Source organism: Lithobates pipiens, unplaced genomic scaffold, assembly GCF_037356315.1.
Source record: "Lithobates pipiens isolate NorthernLeopardFrog02 unplaced genomic scaffold, aLitPip1_a1.2 Scaffold_23, whole genome shotgun sequence".
NCBI lineage: Eukaryota > Metazoa > Chordata > Amphibia > Anura > Ranidae > Lithobates > Lithobates pipiens.
In genome coordinates, this window is record NW_027507785.1 from 331,968,431 (window position 1) to 331,991,559 (window position 23,129).

The 23,129-nt window shown below is 45.5% G+C and overlaps 1 protein-coding gene across 1 annotated transcript in view; it reads right to left on the reverse strand.

The window, feature by feature from the left end:
- LOC143926714 (vitamin D3 hydroxylase-associated protein-like) overlaps positions 1-23,129 on the reverse strand; it is a 105,208-nt gene that overhangs the window by 70,636 nt on the left and 11,443 nt on the right. Inside the window, exons 2-5 of the mRNA XM_077450732.1 lie at positions 14,358-14,471; positions 12,036-12,179; positions 9,587-9,720; positions 8,277-8,483 (exon numbers count right to left, since the gene is read on the reverse strand). Coding sequence (XP_077306858.1) covers positions 8,277-8,483; positions 9,587-9,720; positions 12,036-12,179; positions 14,358-14,471 — 599 coding nt within the window. The remainder of the gene's footprint in view (positions 1-8,276; positions 8,484-9,586; positions 9,721-12,035; positions 12,180-14,357; positions 14,472-23,129) is intronic.

Consider the following 23,129-nt stretch of genomic DNA (forward strand, 5'->3'; position numbering starts at 1 on the left):
TCTAGTGATAGTTGGTCTCATGGATCCAGGCCATGGGATATCTAGTGATAGTTGGTCTCATGGATCCAGGCCATGGGATATCTAGTGATAGTTGGTCTCATGGATCCAGGCCATGGGATATCTAGTAATAGTTGGTCTCATGGATCCAGGTCACGGGGTATCTAGTAATAATTGGTCTCATGGATCCAGGTCACGGGGGTATCTAGTAATAGTTGGTCTCATGGATCCAGGTCACAGAATATCTAGTAGTAGTTAGTATCATGGATCCAGGTCACAGAATATCTAGTAGTAGTTAGTATCATGGATCCAGGTCACAGAATATCTAGTAGTAGTTAGTATCATGGATCCAGGTCACAGAATATCTAGTAGTAGTTAGTATCATGGATCCAGGTCATGGGATATCTAGTAGGTATTTGGTCTCATGGATCCAGGTCACAGAAGATCTAGTAGTAGTTAGACATGTGAATTTGTTTTCGTTTTAATGTTGGTTGACTAGTAATAATAATTAATAAATATAATTATTACTAGTGTCATACAACATTAGAATCCTACTATAGCTTGTAGGCGGAACATTCGACCGGAAACGGTACGATTGCGACGTTGTACAGTTTCGCTGCTTCGTCGAATCTTCTTAGAACATTCGACAGACACCATAAGCTTTCAATGACAGATTCGACCTGAACCATTAGGCGTCCGCGCTATAGCCGAAAGACAGCTGCAGTGCGGACGCCAATTGCCGGGAGGCCGTCCCTGGACGTCCTCCTGTTTACTTCTGCAATGCACACTCCAGCGAGCGTGCATCGGTGAAGTTCTGTGCTGGCTGTGTCCCTTGGACACAGCCAGTCACAGATCGCTGTTATTGGCCGATCACAGCGGCCATTTACAGCGGCCATTTACAGCGTGAGCGGCGTGTCCAATGAGAGATGATCTTATATGTAAACAAATTATATCATCTCTCATCGCCGGCTCTCCTTCCTCACACAGACAGCGTGTGAGGAGGGAGAGATGAACCGCTGCAGCGGTTAGTAAAAAAATAAATAAAGTGCCATCTGCCCCCAATGCCACCTGTCCCCACTGCCACCTGTCCCCACTGCCACCTGTCCCCACTGCCACCTGTCCCCACTGCCACCTGTTACCAGTACCACCTGTCCCCAGTACCATTGTGCCATCTGTCATCAGTGCTACATGTCGTCAGTGCCACATAGTGCCATCTGTCATCAGTGCCATCTGTCCCCAGTGCCACGTATAAGTGCCATCTGTCATCAGTGCCAAGTATAAGTGCCATCTGTCAGTGCTACGTGTCGTCAGTGCCACATAGTGCCATCTGTCATCATTGCCATCTGACAACATCAAAAACCTCACCATGCCTCTTACTAAATACCTTGGAATTTCTACTTTCCAAAAAGGGGTCATTTGGGGGGTATTTGTACTTTCCTGACTTGTTCGGGTCACAAGAAGTGAGATAGTCCACCAGTACATCAGATGTGATCATTTTTTTATGATTTGCACCACAGCTTGTAGACTCTCTAACTTTCACAAATACCAAATAATATCCACTAATTTGGGTTATTTTTTTTACCAAAGATATGTAGCAGTATAAATTGTGGCCAAAATTCATTAACCACTTGCTTACTGGGGACTTAAACCCCCCTCAGTCCCTGACCAATTTTCAGCTTTCAGCGCTGATGCACTTTGAATGACAATTGCGCGGTCATACAACACTGTACCCAAATGAAATTTTTATCATTTTTTTTCCCACAAATAGAGCTTTCTTTTGGTGGTATTTAATTACAGCTGGGGGTTTTATTTTTTGCTAAACAAACAAAAAAAAATCATGTTTAATAGTTTGTTATAAAATTTTGCAAACAGGTCATTTTTCTCCTTCATTGAAGTGCGCTGATGAGGCGGCACTGATAGGCTGCACTGGTGGGCACTGATAGGCTGCATTGGTGGGCACTGATAGGCATAGTTAAGGCGGCACTAATAGGCACAGATAAGGCGGCACCGATGGGCACAGATAAGGCGGCACTGATGGGCAAAGACGGGCACAGATCAGATGGCACGGATGGGTGGCACAGATGGGTGGCACGGATGGGTGGCACTAAGGGGCACTGATAGGTACCACTGATAGATGGGACTGCTGGGCACTGATAGGTGGCACTGCTGGGCACTGATGGGCGGCACTGCTGGGCACGGATATGTGGCACTGGGGTGCAGCACCTTTGTTTAGGCAGACTGTGGGCACTGCTGGGTGGCACTATGGGCACTGCTGGGTGGCACTATGGGCACTGCTGGTTGGCACTGACAGGGGGGACACATTGTTTATTTAGGCAGGCAAAGCAGGGGGCAGGTGGGCACTGGCAGGGGGCAGGTGGGCACTGGCAGGGCTGGCCGTGATCGGGACTTATGTCCCGATCACGGCCGCCGGTGATCGGCTTTTTTTTTTTCTCCTCGCGCTGTCAGCGCGAGGAGGAATAATAGCCGATTACCGGCTCCGTTATATCACGTGATCAGCGGTCATTGGCTGACAGCTGATCACGTGATAAGGGGTCGGGATCGACCCCTTGCACGGATCGGTGATCAGATGAGTCTCGTAGACTCGCCAATCACAGAGCGCGCTGCGCGCGCCCCTCAGGGGGCGCGCAGGGCGCTCGTGCACGGGACGACGTCTATTGACGTCATCCCGGAAAAGCAGATCCGTGCTGTAGCCGTCATTTGACTATAGCGCGGATCTCAAGTGGTTAAAGAAATTTAATAATTTGCAGAATTTTGCCACAGAAACAAAGAAAAATGCATTTTTTTAAAAAAAATTTCTGTCTTATTTCATTTATAGAGCAAAAAATAAAAAACTCAGAGGTGATCAAATACCACCAAAGAAAAGCTCTGTTTGTGGGGAAAAAAAGACAAAAAATTAATTTGGGTACAGTGTTACATGACTGAGTAATTGTCATTCAAAGTGTGAGAGCGCCGAAAGCTGAAAATTGGTCTGGTCACGATTGCCCAGTTGTCAAGTGGTTAATTATTTCGGATTTTTGGATGAATGCATTTTTTAAACAAAATAAATAAAAACAAATTTCTGGAGTGACTAAATAAATGCATCTTTTGGACGAAAACGAAATTCCGAAATGAAACATTTCAGTGTGCACATGTCTGTTTACTACAGAATAAATAATATACACTGATTTGGGTTATTTTCAAGAAAGAAATGTAGCAAAATACGCTTTGGCCTAAATTTATGAATAATTATTAATTATTTGTTCCATTTTATAACAGAAACAAAGAAAAATTAGTTTTTCAATATTTTCGATCTTTTTTTGTTTATATAATAAAAAAAAAAAAAAAGCCAGTGGTGATTAAATGCCACCAAAATCTCTATAAACAAATTAGGGCTGTTACTGTTTCCTGTTCGATTAATCAAATTTTTTTTAATTGACTAATTTTTATGAATTATAACGCACATACAGATCCAACTACTTTTAGCGGATCTCCTTGCATTGCAGGTCTGCATTAGTCAGTGGTAAATGTGATAATCACCCGACACTCGTTAGTTTCCACAATCCATGACTTGACTTCACAGTTCACACAAATACGTTTTAAATTCAAACTGTAGCACTGACGCAAGTCATTTTTTTTCCACAGTAGCGTGACAATCCCTCCACCTCCGGTCTAACTAATCACTCTCACCTTATGGCATGGACCCCTGTGCACACAGGTGGTCATGCAAGCGGGTATGAAAAGGGTTAACACGGACCATAAACTTCTCTCACGTCTCCATAGATCTCAGCAAGGACGCCGGGCCATGGGTAGAAAGAAAAGATCTAAGTGCTCACCGCTTAAAGAGGAAGTAAACCCTGATGAGTTTACTTCCTCTTTCATTCCCTGCAAAGGCAAAGCATAATGGACTACTATGCATCGCATCGCATCGCATAGTAGTCCATTATGTGTCACTTACCTGACACAGGAGCCAGCGATGTCACCGCTGTCCCCTGTAGTCCGGCGCATCCATGTTGTCGGTGGGGTCTCGCAGCTCCGCCGCTGTCATTCGGTGAAGCCGCGATGACGTCACTCCCGCGCATGCGCACGGGAGCCGACACGCGCGGCAGCTCCGTTCTTGGAAATGCCGCGCATAGTGCGCCTGCGCGCCGCTATCTACGGCGCATGCACCGTAGACAGCGGTGCCTGTCTTTGGGCAAATATCTCCTAAACCATATAGGTTTAGGAGATATTTCTTGGACCTACAGGTAAGCCTTAATCTAGGCTTACCTGTAGGTCAAAGTGTGTTGTAAGGGTTTACAACCACTTTAAGTATAAGATTAAATTTTTATGTTCAAAACACAAACTACTCACATAAAGATGATAAAAACACAGCATGTAAAGCCGACAATCGCGTTAGTTCTGTAGGGCAGCAGCCAGTGATGTTATACGTAGCTCCTCCCCCATACGTGTTACGTTCAATCATAACTTTGACGTTACTGGACTCCTCCCCCCTTCCCTTCGTTAGCAGATGGAGGCACTTGGGGAAGGGGGGAGGAGTCCGGTGACATCAATGTCCGTGACGTCACCGGACTCCTCCCCACTTCCCTTCGTTAGCAGACGGAGGCACTTGGGGAAGGGGGGAGGAGTCCGGTGACATCAATGTCCGTGACGTCACCGGACTCCTCCCCACTTCCCTTCGTTAGCAGACAGAGGCACTTGGGGAAGGGGGGAGGAGTCCGGTGATGTCTGTGACGTCACCGGATCTCCGACGGAACTCCCTGAAGACCCAGAAGCCGGCAGAGAGTTGAGTACCGATCAAAAAAAATTGATTGATTAATCGAGGAATTATTATCTTTCATTTCCACAGCCCTAAAAAAAATATAACATTTTAAGGCTCCGTTCACATATATGCTAATCAGATGCATTTTGAACGGCATCCATATTATTCGCATAACATGTAAACTGCACTGGTTTTCCATAGAGCCGTTTACATATTACCAAAGGTTTTGGGACGCCTGTCTTTACATGCACATGAACTTTAATGACATCCCATATACACCCTATGGCTTTTGGATTCTGTAACTTTCCTACTAGACATGTGCATTCTTTTTCGGCCGAATGCATTTTCGTCTGAATTTCAGGTTTTTTTTTCGTTATCGTTACGAACGTGCAGAATCCGAAAGCCGAAAGATCCGACATAAACAAATGCTTTATTTTCATTTTCCTTGTGACAACAGTTCGATATATATATATATATATATATATGAGATTCGACATGACGCTGACAACTAAAATAAAGCATTTATGTCGGATCTTTCGTTTTTCGGATTCTGCGCTTTCTTTATCGTTTGTCAAAACGAAAACGAAAATACCTGAAATTCGGACAAAAACGAATGCACATGTCTAATATCTAGTAGTAGATAGTATCATGGATCCAGGTCATGGGATACCTAGTAGGTTTTTGGTCTCATGGATCCAGGTCACACAAGATCTAGTAGTACCGGTAGTTAGCCACTTCACACCCAGGCCAATTCTGACATTTCTCTCCTACATGTAAACTTCCTAATTTTTTTGCTAGAAAATTACATAGAACCCCCAAACATTATATATGTTTTTTTTAGCAAAGACCCTAGAGAATACAATGGCGGTCATTGCAACTTTTTATCTCGCACGGTATTTGCGCAGCAATTTTTCGAACGCGTTTTTTTCAGGAAAAAAACAGTTTTATGCTTAAAAAAACAAAAACAGTAAAGTTAGCCCAATTTTTTTGCATAATGTGAAAGAGGAGGATACGCCGAGTAAATAGATACCCAACATGTTACGCTTCAAAATTGCACGCGCTCGTGGAATGGCGCCAAACTTTGGTATTTAAAAATCCCCATAGGCGACGCTTTAAAAAATTTTACTGGTTACATGTTTTGGGTTACAGAGGAGGTCTAGGGCTAGAATTATTGCTCTCGCTCTAACGTTCGCTGCAATACCTCACATGTGTGGTTTGAACACCGTTTTCATATGTGGGCGGGACTTACGTATGCGTTCGCTTCTGTGTGCGAGCACACGGGGACATGGGCGCTTAAATTTTTTTTTTTTTTTTTTTTATTGTTAATTTTATTTTGATTATTTTAGTTTACACTTAAAAAAAAAAAAATTGATGACTTTTATTCCTATTACAAGGAATGTAAACATCCCTTGTAATAGGAATATGGCACGATCGGACCTATTTACAGTGAGATATGGGGGGGTCAATAAGACACATCTCACCTCTAGGCTGGGAAGAATAATAATAAAAAAAAAACGATCATGGCTTCCTAGCCAGATCGGCGCTGTTAATTTGAATACCGAGGCCGGGCGTGACGTCATAACATCGCACCCGGCCTCCGAACGATCATAGAGACTCCGGGGACAATCTAGTCCGCCGGAAATCTCTATGATCACATGCTGGGGCCGGCGGATCCTGTGACCGACTCACCGATGGAAACGGTGAGTCGGTAGAAGCACCGGAGGGCGGCGGGAGGGGGGGGGCGTCCCTCAGAATCCGAAAACCGAAAGATCCGACATAAACAAATGCTTTATTTCCATTTTGGTTGTGACAATAGTTCGATATATATAGGAGATTCAACATGACACTGACAATAGCGATCTGAGTCCATGGAACCTGTGGTCGAATGTGCCTAACCTTAGCTCTATTAGTCCAAGATTATTCGACAGAGAGAAAAGATTCGACATGAAGATTCGACGAAGCAGTCGCCGTGAGCGAACATTGATGGTCAAATGCTCCGCCCATAGGCTATAGAAGAATTCTAATGTTGGTTGAGTAGTAATAATAATTAATAAATATAATTATTACTAGCGTCATACAACATTAGAATTCTACTATAGCTTGTAGGCGGAACATTCGACTGGAAATGTACGATTGCGGCCGTCGTACAGTTTAGCTGCCCCGTCGACTCTTCTTAGAACATTCGACAGACACCATAAGCTTTCAATGACAGATTCGACCTTCATTATTTCGGATTTTCGGACGAATGCATTTTTTTAACGAAACAAAACAAATAAAAACGAATTTCGGTAGTAACTAAATAAACATATTTTTCGGACGAAAACGAAATTCCAAAACAAATTATTTCAGTGAGCACATATCTAGTAGGAGTTAGTCTCATGGATCCAGGTCATGGTATATCTAGTAGTAGTTGGTCTCATGGACCTAGGTCATAGTATTTTTAGTAGTAGTTGGTCTCATGGATCCTGGTCATGGGAGATCTAGTAGTAGTTGGTCTCATGGACCTAGTTCATGGTATTTTTAGTAGTAGTTGGTCTCATGGATCCTGATCATGGGAGATCTAGTAGTAGTTGGTCTCATGGACCTAGGTCATGGGAGATCTAGTAGTAGTTGGTCTCATGGACCTAGGTCATGGTATTTTTAGTAGTAGTTGGTCTCAGGATCCTGGTCATGGGAGATCTAGTAGTAGTTGGTCTCATGGATCCAGGTCACAAAATATCTACTATTTGTTGGTGTCATGGATCCAGATCATGGTATATCCATTAGTAGTTGGTCTCGTGGATCCAGGTCATGGGAGATCTAGTAGTAGTTGGTCTCATGGACCTAGGTCATGGGAGATCTAGTAGTAGTTGGTCTCATGGACCTAGGTCATGGTATTTTTAGTAGTAGTTGGTCTCAGGATCCTGGTCATGGGAGATCTAGTAGTAGTTGGTCTCATGGATCCAGGTCACAAAATATCTACTATTTGTTGGTGTCATGGATCCAGATCATGGTATATCCATTAGTAGTTGGTCTCGTGGATCCAGGTCATGGGAGATCTAGTAGTAGTTGGTCTCATGGACCTAGGTCATGGGAGATCTAGTAGTAGTTGGTCTCATGGACCTAGGTCATGGTATTTTTAGTAGTAGTTGGTCTCAGGATCCTGGTCATGGGAGATCTAGTAGTAGTTGGTCTCATGGATCCAGGTCACAAAATATCTACTATTTGTTGGTGTCATGGATCCAGATCATGGTATATCCATTAGTAGTTGGTCTCGTGGATCCAGGTCATGGGAGATCTAGTAGTAGTTGGTCTCATGGACCTAGGTCATGGTATTTTTAGTAGTAGTTGGTCTCATGGATCCAGGTCACGGGATATCTAGTATTGCAGTGCAGGTCTCCAGTTGTAAGTCCAGGGCATATATGGTGACAAGAGACCTCCCGAGGTAACACCTTATCCTTGACATCTGAGAGCTTTGATTGGCTGAGGTCAGTAAACGATTCCCAGTATTTAGTATTTATAGGGATACAGAAGCACTGACCTCAGCCGGTCTCCAGAGGGTTTGAGGCCACAGATTCCACAGAAACTACACGGCATTCTGATACTTCCCAAAACGTCAGTCCCCACTCCGAGGATGGATCCGCCCCCTGCGACCAGAGCACCTTCACCTCCGGTAGAGCCCCCACACGTCTTCTTGTGATTGTGCGGGTTCAGAGTCTGCCCATAGATGGAGTTACTGCAATCAAAGCTGAAAGAACAAAAATTAAATCACCATTATTTGGGAATGTATTCACTATCAAAAATGTATATCCGGAAATATTCGACAGAATTCCCATTCCTTGAAGACAAACTTCAGAAAAAATGAATTATCCGATATTCACCTTCACAGTCAGGACTGAATCCCAACATTCACTACACAGTCAGGACTGAATCCCAACATTCACTACACAGTCAGGACTGAATCCCAACATTCACTACACAGTCAGGGCTGAATCCCAACATTCACTACACAGTCAGGACTGAATCCCAGCATTCACTACACAGTCAGGGCTGAATCCCAACATTCACTACACAGTCAGGGCTGAATCCCAACATTCACTACACAGTCAGGGCTGAATCCCAACATTCACTACACAGTCAGGGCTGAATCCCAACATTCACTACACAGTCAGGGCTGAATCCCAACATTCACTACACAGTCAGGGCTGAATCCCAACATTCACTACACAGTCAGGGCTGAATCCCAACATTCACTACACAGTCAGGGCTGAATCCCAACATTCACTACACAGTCAGGGCTGAATCCCAACATTCACTACACAGTCAGGGCTGAATCCCAGCATTCACTACACAGTCAGGGCTGAATCCCAGCATTCACTACACAGTCAGGGCTGAATCCTAGCATTCACTACACAGTCAGGACTGAATCCCAGCATTCACTACACAGTCAGGACTGAATCCCAGCATTCACTACACAGTCAGGACTGAATCCCAGCATTCACTACACAGTCAGGACTGAATCCCAGCATTCACTACACAGTCAGGACTGAATCCCAACATTCACTACACAGTCAGGACTGAATCCCAGCATTCACTACACAGTCAGGACTGAATCCCAGCATTCACTACACAGTCAGGGCTGAATCCCAACATTCACTACACAGTCAGGGCTGAATCCCAGAATTCACTACACAGTCAGGACTGAATCCCAACATTCACTACACAGTCAGGACAGAATCTCAGAATTCAGAATATTGCTTTGTTCAGGGACACTAGTGATTGGGATGACGTCATTTACAGACTCCACATTTTCTGGGTGAAGATTTGGGGACATTCCGGTGCAATGATTACTTGATCAGGGATTGGGGAATGTTGGTTTTCACGAATGGGATGGCTCCCTGTTTTTTCAGCACATGGACCACCGCACTGTCCTCGGCATCCAGCGTCCCCAGGAAATGGACCAGACCGCAGTGCATGTTATGTCCCTGCAAAAAGATAAATCCCGGAGTCATTCTTCCACAAAAAGACATCACTCCAGACTTCCACCCGTTTGACTGAATGAGCCCACCAATGTGATCACATGGTGAAGGACCAGCGTTACCGTGTCCCATAGGAAATAGAGGATATGCTGGTATGGGGACTGGAAAAGGTGAGGAATGTGCAATATATTAGTGGTATGGGAAATGGATGAAGGTATAAGAGAGGAGCATACAATATGGTGGTATGGGAATTGTAAGGAGGTTCAGGACAGGAATGTACACTCTGCTAGTGGTATGGTCATTGGATGGAGATACACGAAAGAGAACATACAATCTGTTGGTGATATGGGATTGGGTGGAGGTACAGGAAAGGGAACATACAATATGGTGGTATGGGATTGGGTGGAGATACAGGAAAGGGAACATACGATATGGTGGTATGGGATTGGGTGGAGATACAGGAAAGGGAACATACGATATGGTGGTATGGGATTGGGTGGAGATACAGGAAAGGGAACATACAATCTGTTGGTGGTATGGGAGCTGGATTTAGGTACAGAGGAGGAGCATACAATACGGTGGTATGGGATTGAAGGGAGGTACAAGAGTGGAGCATACAATATGGTGGTGTGGGATTGGATGGAGGTAGAGGAGGAGAGCATAAAACATGGTGGTATGGGATTTGATTTAGGTACAGGAGAGGAGCATACAATATGGTGGTATGGGATGGGATGGAGGTACAGGAGAGGGGCATACAATATGGTGGTATGGGATTGGATGAAGGTACAAGAGAGGAGAATACAATATGGTGGTATGGGATTGGATGGAGGTACAAGAGAGGAGAATACAGTATGGTGGTATGGGATTGGAGGGAAGTAACAGGAGAGGAGCATACAATATGGTGGTATGGGATTGGATGGAGGTAACAGGAGAGGAGAATACAATATGGTGGTATGGGAATGGAGAGCGGTAACAGGAGAGGAGAATACAATATGGTGGTATGGGATTGGAGGGAGGTAACAGGAGAGGAGAATACAATATGGTGGTATGGGATGGGATGGAGGTACAGGAGAGGAGCATACAATATGGTGGTATAGGATTGGAGGGAGGTAACAGGAGAGGAGAATACAATATGGTGGTATGGGATTGGAGGGAGGTAACAGGAGAGGAGCATAAAATATGGTGGTATGGGATTGGAGGGAGGTAACAGGAGAGGAGAATACAATATGGTGGTATGGGATTGGAGGGAGGTAACAGGAGAGGAGAATACAATATGGTGGTATGGGATTGGAGGGAGGTAACAGGAGAGGAGAATACAATATGGTGGTATGGGATTGGATGGAGGTACAAGAGAGGAGCATACAATATGGTGGTATGGGATTGGATGGAGGTACAAGAGAGGGGCATATAATATGGTGGTATGGGATTGGATGGAGGTAACAGGAGAGGAGCATACAATATGGTGGTATGGGATTGGATGGAGGTACAAGAGAGGGGCATACAATATGATGGAATGGGATTGGAGGGAACAGGAGAGGAGAATACAATATGGTGGTATGGGATTGGATGGAGGTACAAGAGAGGAGCATACAATATGGTGGTATGGGATTGGATGGAGGTACAAGAGAGTAGAATAAAATATGGTGGTATGGGATTGGATGGAGGTACAAGAGAGGGGCATACAATATGGTGGTATGGGATTGGAGGGAGGTAACAGGAGAGGAGAATACAATATGGTGGTATGGGATTGGATGGAGGTAACAGGAGAGGGGCATACAATATGGTGGTATGGGATTGGATGGAGGTACAAGAGAGGAGCATACAATATGGTGATATGGGATGGGATGGAGGTACAGGAGAGGGGCATACAATATGGTGGTATGGGATTTGATGATAGTGCAGGAGAGGAGAATACAATATGGTGGTATGGGATTGGATGGAGGTACAGGAGAGGGGCATACAATATGGTGGTATGGGATTCGATGATAGTGCAGGAGAGGAGAATATAATATGGTGGTATGGGATTGGATGGAGGTAACAGGAGAGGAGAATACAATATGGTGGTATGGGATTGGTGGTAGGTAACAGGAGAGGAGAATACAATATGGTGGTATGGGATTGGATGGAGGTACAAGAGAGGAGAATATAATATGGTGGTATGGGATTGGAGGGAGGTAACAGGAGAGGAGAATACAATATGGTGGTATCGGATTGGATGGAGGTAACAGGAGAGGAGCATACAATCTTTTTGTGGTTTGGGAATTGGATGGAGGGACAGGTGAATAAAGTGGTTTATATGGAGCCACCCAAGAACACCACACCTTGTATCCAACGTTGTCCTTCAGTGAGATTGGTACTCCATAGAGAAGACCTTTCTCCGGCTGCTTCTTTAGCTCCTGCAGCTGCGTCTCACACTCTGGCAGGAACTCTGTCACACAGTTCACTTCTCGTGTCACTTCCAAAGCCTGAACCATAAAGAAGACACAACGGGATTGACTAACATGGAGGAAACGTCACCGTTGTCATCACACGTTATTGGTGTCACATGACCCTGGACATCTCCGAATGGAGTTCTAAAATAACAGAAGTTCTCCAATCTCTTGATCTGTGAATGGCATCCATCTATAAATAAGGTGATGTAACACATTGTAGAATATGATAGCAATGAAGAGGAATGTCCTCCTGTACACTACGTGAGGCCAGGCCATAGACGATCCCCAATGTGAACAGCAGGAGCCAGACATTGGCTGATGGCTGAGAAAAGTAAAAAGATAGAGCGCCACCCCCCATCAGGGCTAAAAAGAACATGAGAACGTCTCCATATCAACCCAACACCAATATACAGTATGATTGGATTAATGTGGAGATGTTCTTTCTAGCCTTGATGGGGGGGGGGGGGGGCTTGGACTTTTGAAACCCGTTGGCTCCTTTTGTATTTTCCCCTATTTTCAGGGTAAGGTTGTATCCTATTAGATTGTAAGCTCTTTTGAGCAGGGCCCTCTTACTCCTCTTGTATTGTATTGTAATTGTATTGTCTCCCTTTTATATTGTAAAGCGCCATGTAAACTGTTGGCGCTATATAAATCATGTATAATAATAATATCTGAGCCTCTTGGCAATAGTGTGGCCTTTCAATTTCTATAGTGGGTGATGGTTGGATGTGCCGACCACCAATGAAGAGAAATTTCCTCCTGACCACTACATGAGCCCAGTCCATACATGACCACCAATGTGACCAGCAGGAGCCAGACATTGGCTGATGGTTGGATGTGCTGACCACCAATGAAGAGGAATTTCCTACTGACCACTACATGAGCCCAGTCCATACATGACTCCCAATGTGACCAGCGGGAGCCAGGCATTGGCTGATGGTTGGATGTGCTGACCACCAATGAAGAGCAATTTCCTTCTGACCACTACATGAGCCCAGTCCATACATGACCACCAATGTGACCAGCAGGAGCCAGACATTGGCTGATGGTTGGATGTGCTGACCACCAATGAAGAGGAATTTCCTCCTGACCACTACATGAGCCCAGTCCATACATGACTCCCAATGTGACCAGCGGGAGCCAGACATTGGCTGATGGTTGGATGTGCTGACCACCAATGAAGAGGAATTTCCTCCTGACCACTACATGAGCCCAGTCCTTACATGACTCCCAATGTGAACAGAGGGAGCCAGACATTGGCTGATGGTTGGATGTGCTGACCACCAATGAAGAGTAATTTCCTTCTGACCACTACATGAGCCCAGTCCTTACATGACTCCCAATGTGAACAGAGGGAGCCAGACATTGGCTGATGGTTGGATGTGCTGACCACCAATGAAGAGTAATTTCCTTCTGACCACTACATGAGCCCAGTCCATACATGACCACCAATGTGACCAACGGGAGCCAGACATTGGCTGATGGTTGGATGTGCTGACCACCATGAAGAGCAATTTCCTCCTGACCACTACATGAGCCCAGTCCTTACACAACTCCCAATGTGACCAGAGAGAGCCAGACATTTGCTGATGGTTGGATGTGTTGACCACCAATGAAGAGTAATTTCCTCCTGACCACTACATGAGCCCAGTCCTTACATGACTCCCAATGTGACCAGAGGGAGCCAGACATTGGCTGATGGTTAGATGTGCTGACCACCAATGAAGAGTAATTTCCTTCTGACCACTACATGAGCCCAGTCCATACATGACCACCAATGAAGAGGAATTTCCTCCTGACCGCTACATGAGCCCAGTCCATGCATGACTCCCAATGTGACCAGCGGGAGCCAGACATTGGCTGATGGTTGGATGTGCTGACCACCAAGGATCTTTGGGTTCATATGGTTGGCTGGAGTGTGAAGGTCTATGGAGGAGGAGTGGGCAGCTGAGGAATAATACCTCCAATAGGGCCGATTTCCATCATCTCTATAAAGGTTCTCCCAGAGGCAGCCCGGAGCCATCCACAGAAATGAAGATGATCAGAACGGAATATGAGTATTTCATTGCTAGGAGTATCCTAACACTGACAGACCAATCAGCATTCTGCACTGAACAGTCTGGAATTAATCAGATAATCAATGCTAAGACCTGATAGGTTGTTCTGCATTTCATCACTTTGGGAGTAAATGACCCCCCCAAACATTGTCACCTTCTCTATGTAGACGTGCAGCACGGCCTCCGGAGACAGCAAACCGCTCTTCAACTGACTGACCAGCTCACCCAGGGGCAGTGAGAGGATCCGACCCGCATCCACATCACCATGCTGAAACAAGACAACAGGAAGTGACATCACAAAGATGGATGTATATCCAGTGCAAAGCAGATGTTGTCACTACTTAGTTACATAGTTAGTAAGGTTGAATAAAGACACCAGTCCATCCCGTTCAACCTGAGTGAGTGTCTACAATTGTCCCTATCCCTGTACATTGCATCTCATTAAGGTACCCATATAGTGCCATCAATTTACACATACATCGCACACTCACATCGGTCCCTACCCTCAAGGAGCCCCCAATCCAAGGTCCCCAACCCACATTCATATACTAGGGCCAATTGTGGACAGAAACCAATTAACCTACCAGCATGTCTTTGGAGTGTGGGAGGAAACTGGGGTCTACTACTGTACAGGAAGTGATGTCACACATGCAGAGGGAGGAGCTATATATGTCCTGAGCGAGGCAGATGTTGTCACCACTGTACAGGAAGTGATGTCACACATGCAGAGGGAGGAGCTATGTATGTCCTGAGCAAGGCAGATGTTGTCACCACTGTACAGGAAGTGATGTCACACATGCAGAGGGAGGAACTATGTATGTCCTGAGCAAGGCAGATGTTGTCACCACTGTACAGGAAGTGATGTCACACATGCAGAGGGAAGAGCTATGTATGTCCTGAGCAAGGCAGATGTTGTCAGTACTGTACAGGAAGTGATGTCACACATGCAGAGGGAGGAGCTATGTATGTCCTGAGTAGGGTTGCCACCTTTTCTTCAAGTCAAACCTGAACACTTTAGCAACGCAGAGCAATTTGTTTTTATAGATATATTTTGCTATTAAATAACATTTCTAATCATATGAAGTTAACAAGGGTCCCCCTTGTTCTCCGTTTACATCTGAACTCGCAGAGTTCCCTTTCACTGTAAGGGAGGACTCTGCAGACTCTGATGTAAGGGAGAACTCTGGGGAGTAATGGATGCTCTGGCAACCATGATTTAAGGGGTAACACTGAGAACTCTGATGTACGGAGAGGACTCTGATGTAAGGGGAAACACTGTGACCTCTGGTGTAAAGGGGAACTCTGTAAGGGGTGACCTGAGAACCCTGACACTCTCAGCTTAGACAACTGCATGCAGCAACCCTGCTGGGAAGCCATAGCCCAGTCTAAATAATGTGTCCGGGTTTCAGGCATTCTGAAACCCGGACACATGATTACAAACCCGAACTGTCCAGGTGAATCCTGGACAGGTGGCAACACTAGTCCTGAGCAAGGCAGATATTGTCACCACTGTACAGGAAGTGACATCACACTTACAGAGGGAGGAGCTATGTATGTCCTGAGCAAGGCAGATGTTGTCACCACTGTACAGGAAGTGACATCACACTTAGAGGGAGGAGCTATATTTATACAGAGCAAATCATATTGTAACACTCACCTTTCTTGCGTCCCCTCTTTGGTGCACAGCTGCTGGGAGTTCCAGGTTACCCCAGACTGACAGTGCTGTGGCCAATCAGAAAACGTCTCCCCTGATTGGTGCAGATGGTAAAGAAGGAGTGACTCTTTAACATGTAGTTCTTCCAGGGTGTATCCAGCCTGAGCTGAACTGATATTTCTGCCTGTTGCTGGAGAGCACCCCGGGCAATAAACTAACCCGCGATATGAATATTGATGCATCTCAATGGGCCAACCACTAGGACGAGTATTGCCGTGCTGGGGGAAGGTATTCCTATCTGGGGGAACATTGTGGGAGCTCTCCTTTCCTCCCAGACTCGGCTTACTCCTCTCCTCCCAGAGAAAAGCAGAACTGGGATTGGGGAAGACTTGGGGCGTCCTTCAATCACTGTGATGGAAGGAATGTTGGCAAATGGTTGGCGTCTCCAGACTGCACTAACCGTGGGAGGGGCCTAAAGGGATATGGTTAAATAAAACCTGAACCTACTTGTAACACACAGAGCACTAAGTGTGGGGGTCAGGAGTACAGTCTCTGTACCAGAGGAGCTTACACTCTAAATTTATTTTCTGTTATTTGATGATGTAAGCTTGTTTGTTTTTGTTTATGTATATATTTATTTATTATATATTATTATTATTTTTGTATATATGTAAATATGTTTTTTTTAAATAACAAGCTATATGTTTGCAAGATTTTAAATAAACAAAAATGTACACTCAAATGTCCCCCTCCCCCACACAGCAGGGTTTCCACCCTCCCGCAGCATTTTTTACTGACAAAACATGGAAAATTTACTGGCGGAGTACATTATTTACTGGCAACCTGAGAAATTACAGAATTCCTATTGAAAACTAACACAGTGAATAGTTGGACAGTATGAACATGATATGGAAACAAAACACTGACAATACCTATAACAAAGTCATTTGCTTGATTTACACTTAAAAAGTCAACACAGCATGAAATTATCAGCCCCTGATATTTACTGGCAGTTGTAAAAAAAATCACAGATTTTTTACAAACTGTCAGTAAATTTACTGGCGGTTGGCAACCCTGCCCCACAGTCACACACTATTATTATTATACAATCTGGGTCCCCAGATTGTGGGGCCTTGTAGTGGGGCCCCCCCCGGACCCCCTCTCACCTGCTCCTTATACTGCAGCACTGCCTTCTCCATGAGCTGCAGGGAACGTTCTCTCGCCATCACGGCGCTCCCAATCTTCTGATCACACCGCCTTCGAACCGTCCATCGTACGAGCAGAAAACCGACTACCACAGCGCACAGGACGGCCGCCAACAGGTGAGTGACCGTCATCCCGGACAGGAGGAACCGCAGAGAGTTCAGCATCTCCCCGAACACTGCGCCACCGTCCTCAGACAAAGAGAGAATGGGCACTACCCTCTGCCTGGCACAGACAATGGGGGCCAGAAATAGTCTCTGCCAGCCCCGCCCCCCTCTTATTATAATTCATCTATAATCCCCGGATCACATGAGTCATATCTCCCACAATGAGGGCAGAAAATAGAAACAACACCCCACCCGGGATTTACCCCCCCCCCCCCCCCCCCCGACAAATCCTCACCACTAAACTCATATGAGGAGCCTAAAACTGTCACTTTATTATTAATACAGACACTCATAGGGACACCCATAGAGACACTCCTATAGAGACACCCATAGATAAACTCAGAGAAATCCATTGATACACCCATAGAGACATCCATAGAGACACCCATAGAGAAACTCAGAAAAATCCATAGATACACCCATAGAGACAGCCATAGAGACATGCATAGAGAGACCCAAAGAGACACCCATAGAAATCCATAGACACCACAATAGAGACACCAGTAGAGACATCCATAGAAACACCCATAAAGCAATCCATAGAAACACTCATAAAGCAATCCATAGAGACACCCATAAAGCAATCCATAGAGACACCCATAGAGAAACTCAGAGAAATCCATAGAGACACACATAGAGACACCCATAGAGACACCCATAGAGAAACTCAGAGAAATCCATAGATACACCCATAGAGACATTCATAGAGACACCCATAGAGACACCCATAGAGACATTCATAGAGACACCCACAGAGACACCCATAGAGAAACTCAGAGAAATCCATAGATACACCCATAGAGACACCCATAGAGACACCCATAGAGACACCCATAAAGCAATCCATAGAGACACCCATAGAGAAACTCAGAGAAATCCATAGATACACCCATAGAGACACCCATAGAGACACCCATAGAGACACCCACAGAGACACCCATAGAGAAACTCAGAGAAATCCATAGACACACCAAGAGAGACATCAAAAGAAACGCCCATACAGACACTCATAAAGACATCTATAGACACACTTATAGAGCAATCCATAGAGATACCCATAGAAACTCATAAATACATCTATAGAGACCCCCATAGAATCACTAATAGAGACATCCACAGAGATACCCATAGAAACAGTCATAGAGACATCCATAGACACACCCATAGAGACATCCACAGAGATACCCAAAGAAATACTCAGACATTCATAGAGACATCCATAGAAACACCCATAGAGACACTCTATAAACACACGTATAAAGCAATCCATAGAGACACCCATATAGATACCCATAAAGAAACTCAATAGATACACCCATAGAGACATTCATAGAGACACCCATAGAGAAACTCATAAAGACATCTATAGGCACACTTATAGAGCAATCCATAGAGATACCCATAGAAACTCATAAATAAATCTGTAGAGACACCCATAGAATCACTAAGCCCTTGTACACACGGTCGGAGATGCCGACGGAATGTGTCCGATCGGACCGTTTTTGTCAGATATTCCGACTGTGTGTGGTCTCCATCGAACTGTTGCCGTCGGAGTATCTGACGGACCAAATTTTCCAACTTGTCTGTAAAATTTTCCGACAACATGATCCGATCGGACCTTGTCCGATCATGTGTAGAGAATTCCGATCGGACAAAGTGCCACGCATGCTCAGATCAAATTCCTACACCAAAGCTATTGGCTACTAGCCTGAATGTAGTCCCGTCCTAACGAAACAACGTCACCACGTCGGATTTTCCAACGGATTTGGTTGTCGGAATGTCCGACCGCGTGTACAGGGGCTTATAGAGACATCCACAGAAATATCCATAGAAACACTCAGACATCCATAGAGACATCCATAGAGACACTCATAGAGACACTCATAGAGACACTCAGAGACACGATTGCTCTGTAGAATAAACATCTGTAAAGTCTCTTCTGTCTCAGAGAACAGTTTGGGGAGTCATTGTGTCAGATGTGTGATGAGGATCAGATCTGGTGGAAGAAGAAGAATTGTATCTCACTCTCAGGAAGATCCCATCACCCACTGAGATCACTTACCGACCTTCAGTCCCAGTACGATGAACTGAGGTCAGACGACAACTGACGAAACGCGGTATCAGACCCCTGCACTCCTTACCAACTCGTGACAAAGGACTGGCCAATCTCACATCGGGATGTCCCTTACGTAACAATGCCACTCTCAGTTGTACCCTGCGAAGATTTTCCAGCTCACGGGACCACAATCTAAGTGCCAGCGGCCCGAGAGCGATTGTCACTGGGTTAAGTAAATTAAGCAATTAACCCTCTTTGCATTAACCACTTGGCGCCCATACTACGTCTATTGACGTCATGGGCTTTGTGGGGGTATATCTGAATGATGCCTGAGGCCACAGACATCATTCAGATATCTGCGTTTTCAGCCGGCGATTCCCTGCACCATAAGAACGATCATAGTGGCGGTTCTGTCTCTTGATCGTTCTTACGGGCGGCCCCCCTCCCCCCCCTCCCGCTGCCCTCCGGTGCTTCTACCGACTCACTGCTTCCATCGGTGAGTCGGTCACAGGATCCGATGGCCCCCGCCAGTTACCATAGAGATTTCCGGCGGACCAGATCGTCACCGGAGTCTCTATGATCGTTCGGAGGCCGGGTGCGATGTTATGACGTCACGCCCGGCCTCGGTATTCAAATTAACGGCGCCGATTTGGCAGGGAAGCCAGGATCGTTTTTTTTTTTATTCTTCCCAGCCTAGAGGTGAGATGTGGGGTCTTATTGACCCCCCCATATCTTACTGTAAATAGGTCCGATCGTGCCATATTCCTATTACAAGGGATGTTTACATTCCTTGTAATAGGAATAAAAGTCATACATTTTTTTTTTTTAAGTGTCAAACTAAAAAAATAAAATTAACAATAATAAAAAAAAAAATGTAAAGCGCCCCTGTCCCCTTGAACTCGCACACAGAAGCGAACGCATACGTAAGTCCCGCCCACATATGAAAACGGTGTTCAAACCACACATGTGAGGTATCGCCGCAAACTTTTGAGCGAGAGCAATAATTCTAGCTCTAGACCTCCTCTGTAACCCAAAACATGTAACCAGTAAAAAAAATTTAAGCGTCGCCTATGGGGATTTTTAAATACCAAAGTTTGGCGCCATTCCACGAGTGCGTGCAATTTTGAAGCGTCACATGTTGGGTATCCATTCACTCGGCGTATCCTCCTCTTTCACATTATGCAAACAAATTGGGCTAACTTTACTGTTTTTTTTTTGTTTTTTTTTAAGCATGAAACTGTTTTTTTTCTGAAAAAAACGTGTTCGAAAAATTGCTGCGCAAATACCGTGCGAGATAAAAAGTTGCAACGACCGCCGTTGTATTCTCTAGGGTCTTTGCTAAAAAAAAAAATATATATAATGTTTGGGGGTTCTATGCAATTTTCTAGCAAAAAAATTAGGAATTTTACATGTAGGAGAGAAATGTCAGAATTGGCCTGGGGCGCGAAGTGGTTAAAAGCCTTAGAGACAATTTTAACCATTTTTAAAATATGATTTAATTATGAAAAGGTCAAAGTGGTGAAAAAAAATATATATATATTTACAGAAAAAGGGTGTTACGAAAAAAAAAACAAAGACAATAAAAACAGAGAATTTATAAGGAGCTGAAAATGAAGAATACTTGCCATGTCCTAGCTTCAGCGGATAAACCAAAATGGTACAGTGGCTCTCACAAGTCCTGGTTAGATGTTCCTTGGTTTGGTGGTAACCAAATCACACAGTCCTGGCACCCCCTTTTCTCTGGCATCAAAGGGGTGTTGACAGAGGCCACCTAAACTATGAAGCATCTGAGAAGTGGTTTCTGGGATGTCACTATGTATGTCTCAAATGAAGTTTTCTATGGGCAGTGGCGTAACTAGAACCTTCAGGGCCCCGATGCAAGAAACCATGAAGGGCCCCCCTGAACCCCAGCCAGAGCCCTTCCCTCCGAGTCCAGCAGTGGAACTCCAGGGCCTGATCACAGGTATGACCTTTGTGAGCCCTGTAGTTCCACCACTCTGGTATCAGTATTTTTTTATTCGTTTTTTTAAATTTTTAGGTGCCCCATTGGGGGACTGTCCCTAGGCAAGATGGGGCCCCTGTCCCCAGAAGAGATGAGGTCCTTTTCTCCAGGGCAGATGAGGTTACTGCCCCCAGGTGAGAAGGGGTCCCTGTCCCCAGGGGAGGTGGGGGTCCCTGTCCCCACGTGAGAAGGGGTCCCTGTCCCCAGGGGGAGATGGAGGGGGTATGTAATGGTGTGTGGGGGATGGGGTCCTTTCACTCACCATGACCAAGCTGTAGGCCGCGCTCTCATCCATGTTGACCTGGGCTCCATCCAGTGTGCTGGACGGGGGAGGAGGGGGGCTGGCAGACAAGCCTGCAGTGTCCTCCGGGGAGCTCTCATAGGGCTGCACTGCATCTGTGTGCTTATAGTTTGTTTACCAGGGAGAATTATGCAGTGCAGTGTGGGCCGGACTCGGGGTGGGCGGGACTCTGGCTGGGGAGAACAGACATCGGACTGAGTGGCAATGCATGGAGCAGGAGAGGGGTACTCTGAGGAGCCGGCTGAGGACACAGGTCATGCGGGGAATGCACAACTAAAGAGCAGCCATATGTAGAGGGGGCTGCATGGGCCCCCTGCATCACAGGGCCCGGTTGCGGTCGCAACTGCTGCACCCCCTATAGTTACGCCCCTGTCTATAGGTAATCATATCTCTACCTACCGGGGTAGTGCAGCCTTCTAACATGCAGATTAATGTTCAGCCCGAATTTAGCTTTGAAATGAATATACATTTGTCGGGTTTTCCGATGCCCTGTTCACCTAGGAGAGGAATTGGGCGGGTTCTACTCCCATGACTCTTATGCCCCGTACACACGATCGGACTTTCCAACAACAAAAACCGTGGATTTTTTTTTTTTCGAAGGTTGTTGGCTCCAACTTGTCTTGCATACGCACGGTCACACAAAATGTTGACCAACAATTACGAACGTATGTGACGTACGTGATATCTCCATTACGAACGCTAGTTATCTCTGCGGCTTGTACTTGATTCCGAGCATGCATGGACTTTTTGTCCAATGGACTTGTGTACGCACACGATCAGAAAGTCTGACAATAAACATTTGTTGGCGGAAATTTTTGAGAACCTGCTAGCCAAGTCCGACAACAAATGTCCGATGGAGCGTACACGTGGTCGGACTTTCCGCCAACAAGCTCACGTCCAACATTTGTTGTCGGGAAATCCGATCGTGTGTATGGGGCATTAGGTTAGCGGTGTTTAGGCTCAAAACACTATAAATTATTTGAGGGAGATAAATATACCCATATTCTGGCTGTGCTATTATTATATCATGAGTTATGAAACATGCTGAAGTTTCAGAGAGATTACTGCTAACCTGTCTGCAGGGATGTGTATTGTCCATCCCCTTCAACTGAGCTATTTACAGCCGGTATCTGTTCGTTCATCTGTTAGTTCTCTGGATTAGCTCATGTTTGCAAAGGGGGACAGTTCTATTAGCCCTTGTACACACGGTCGGAGAATGTGTCCTATCGGACCGTGTTGTCGGATAATCCGACTGTGTGTGGTATGCATCGGATTGATTCCGTCGGAATATCCGTCGGACCCAATTTTCCAACTTGTTGGAAATATTTTCCAACCAACTGGGCCGGTCGGACATACTCCGATCATGTGTAGAGAATTTTGATCGGACCAAGTGCCACGCATGCTCAGATCAAATTCCTACATCAAAGCTATTGGCTACTAGCCTGAATGTAGTCCCATGGTAACGAAATTACGTCATCGCGTTCTGAATGATCGGATTTTTCGACAACTTAGTCCGACCGTGTGTATGCAACAGTTTCGGACA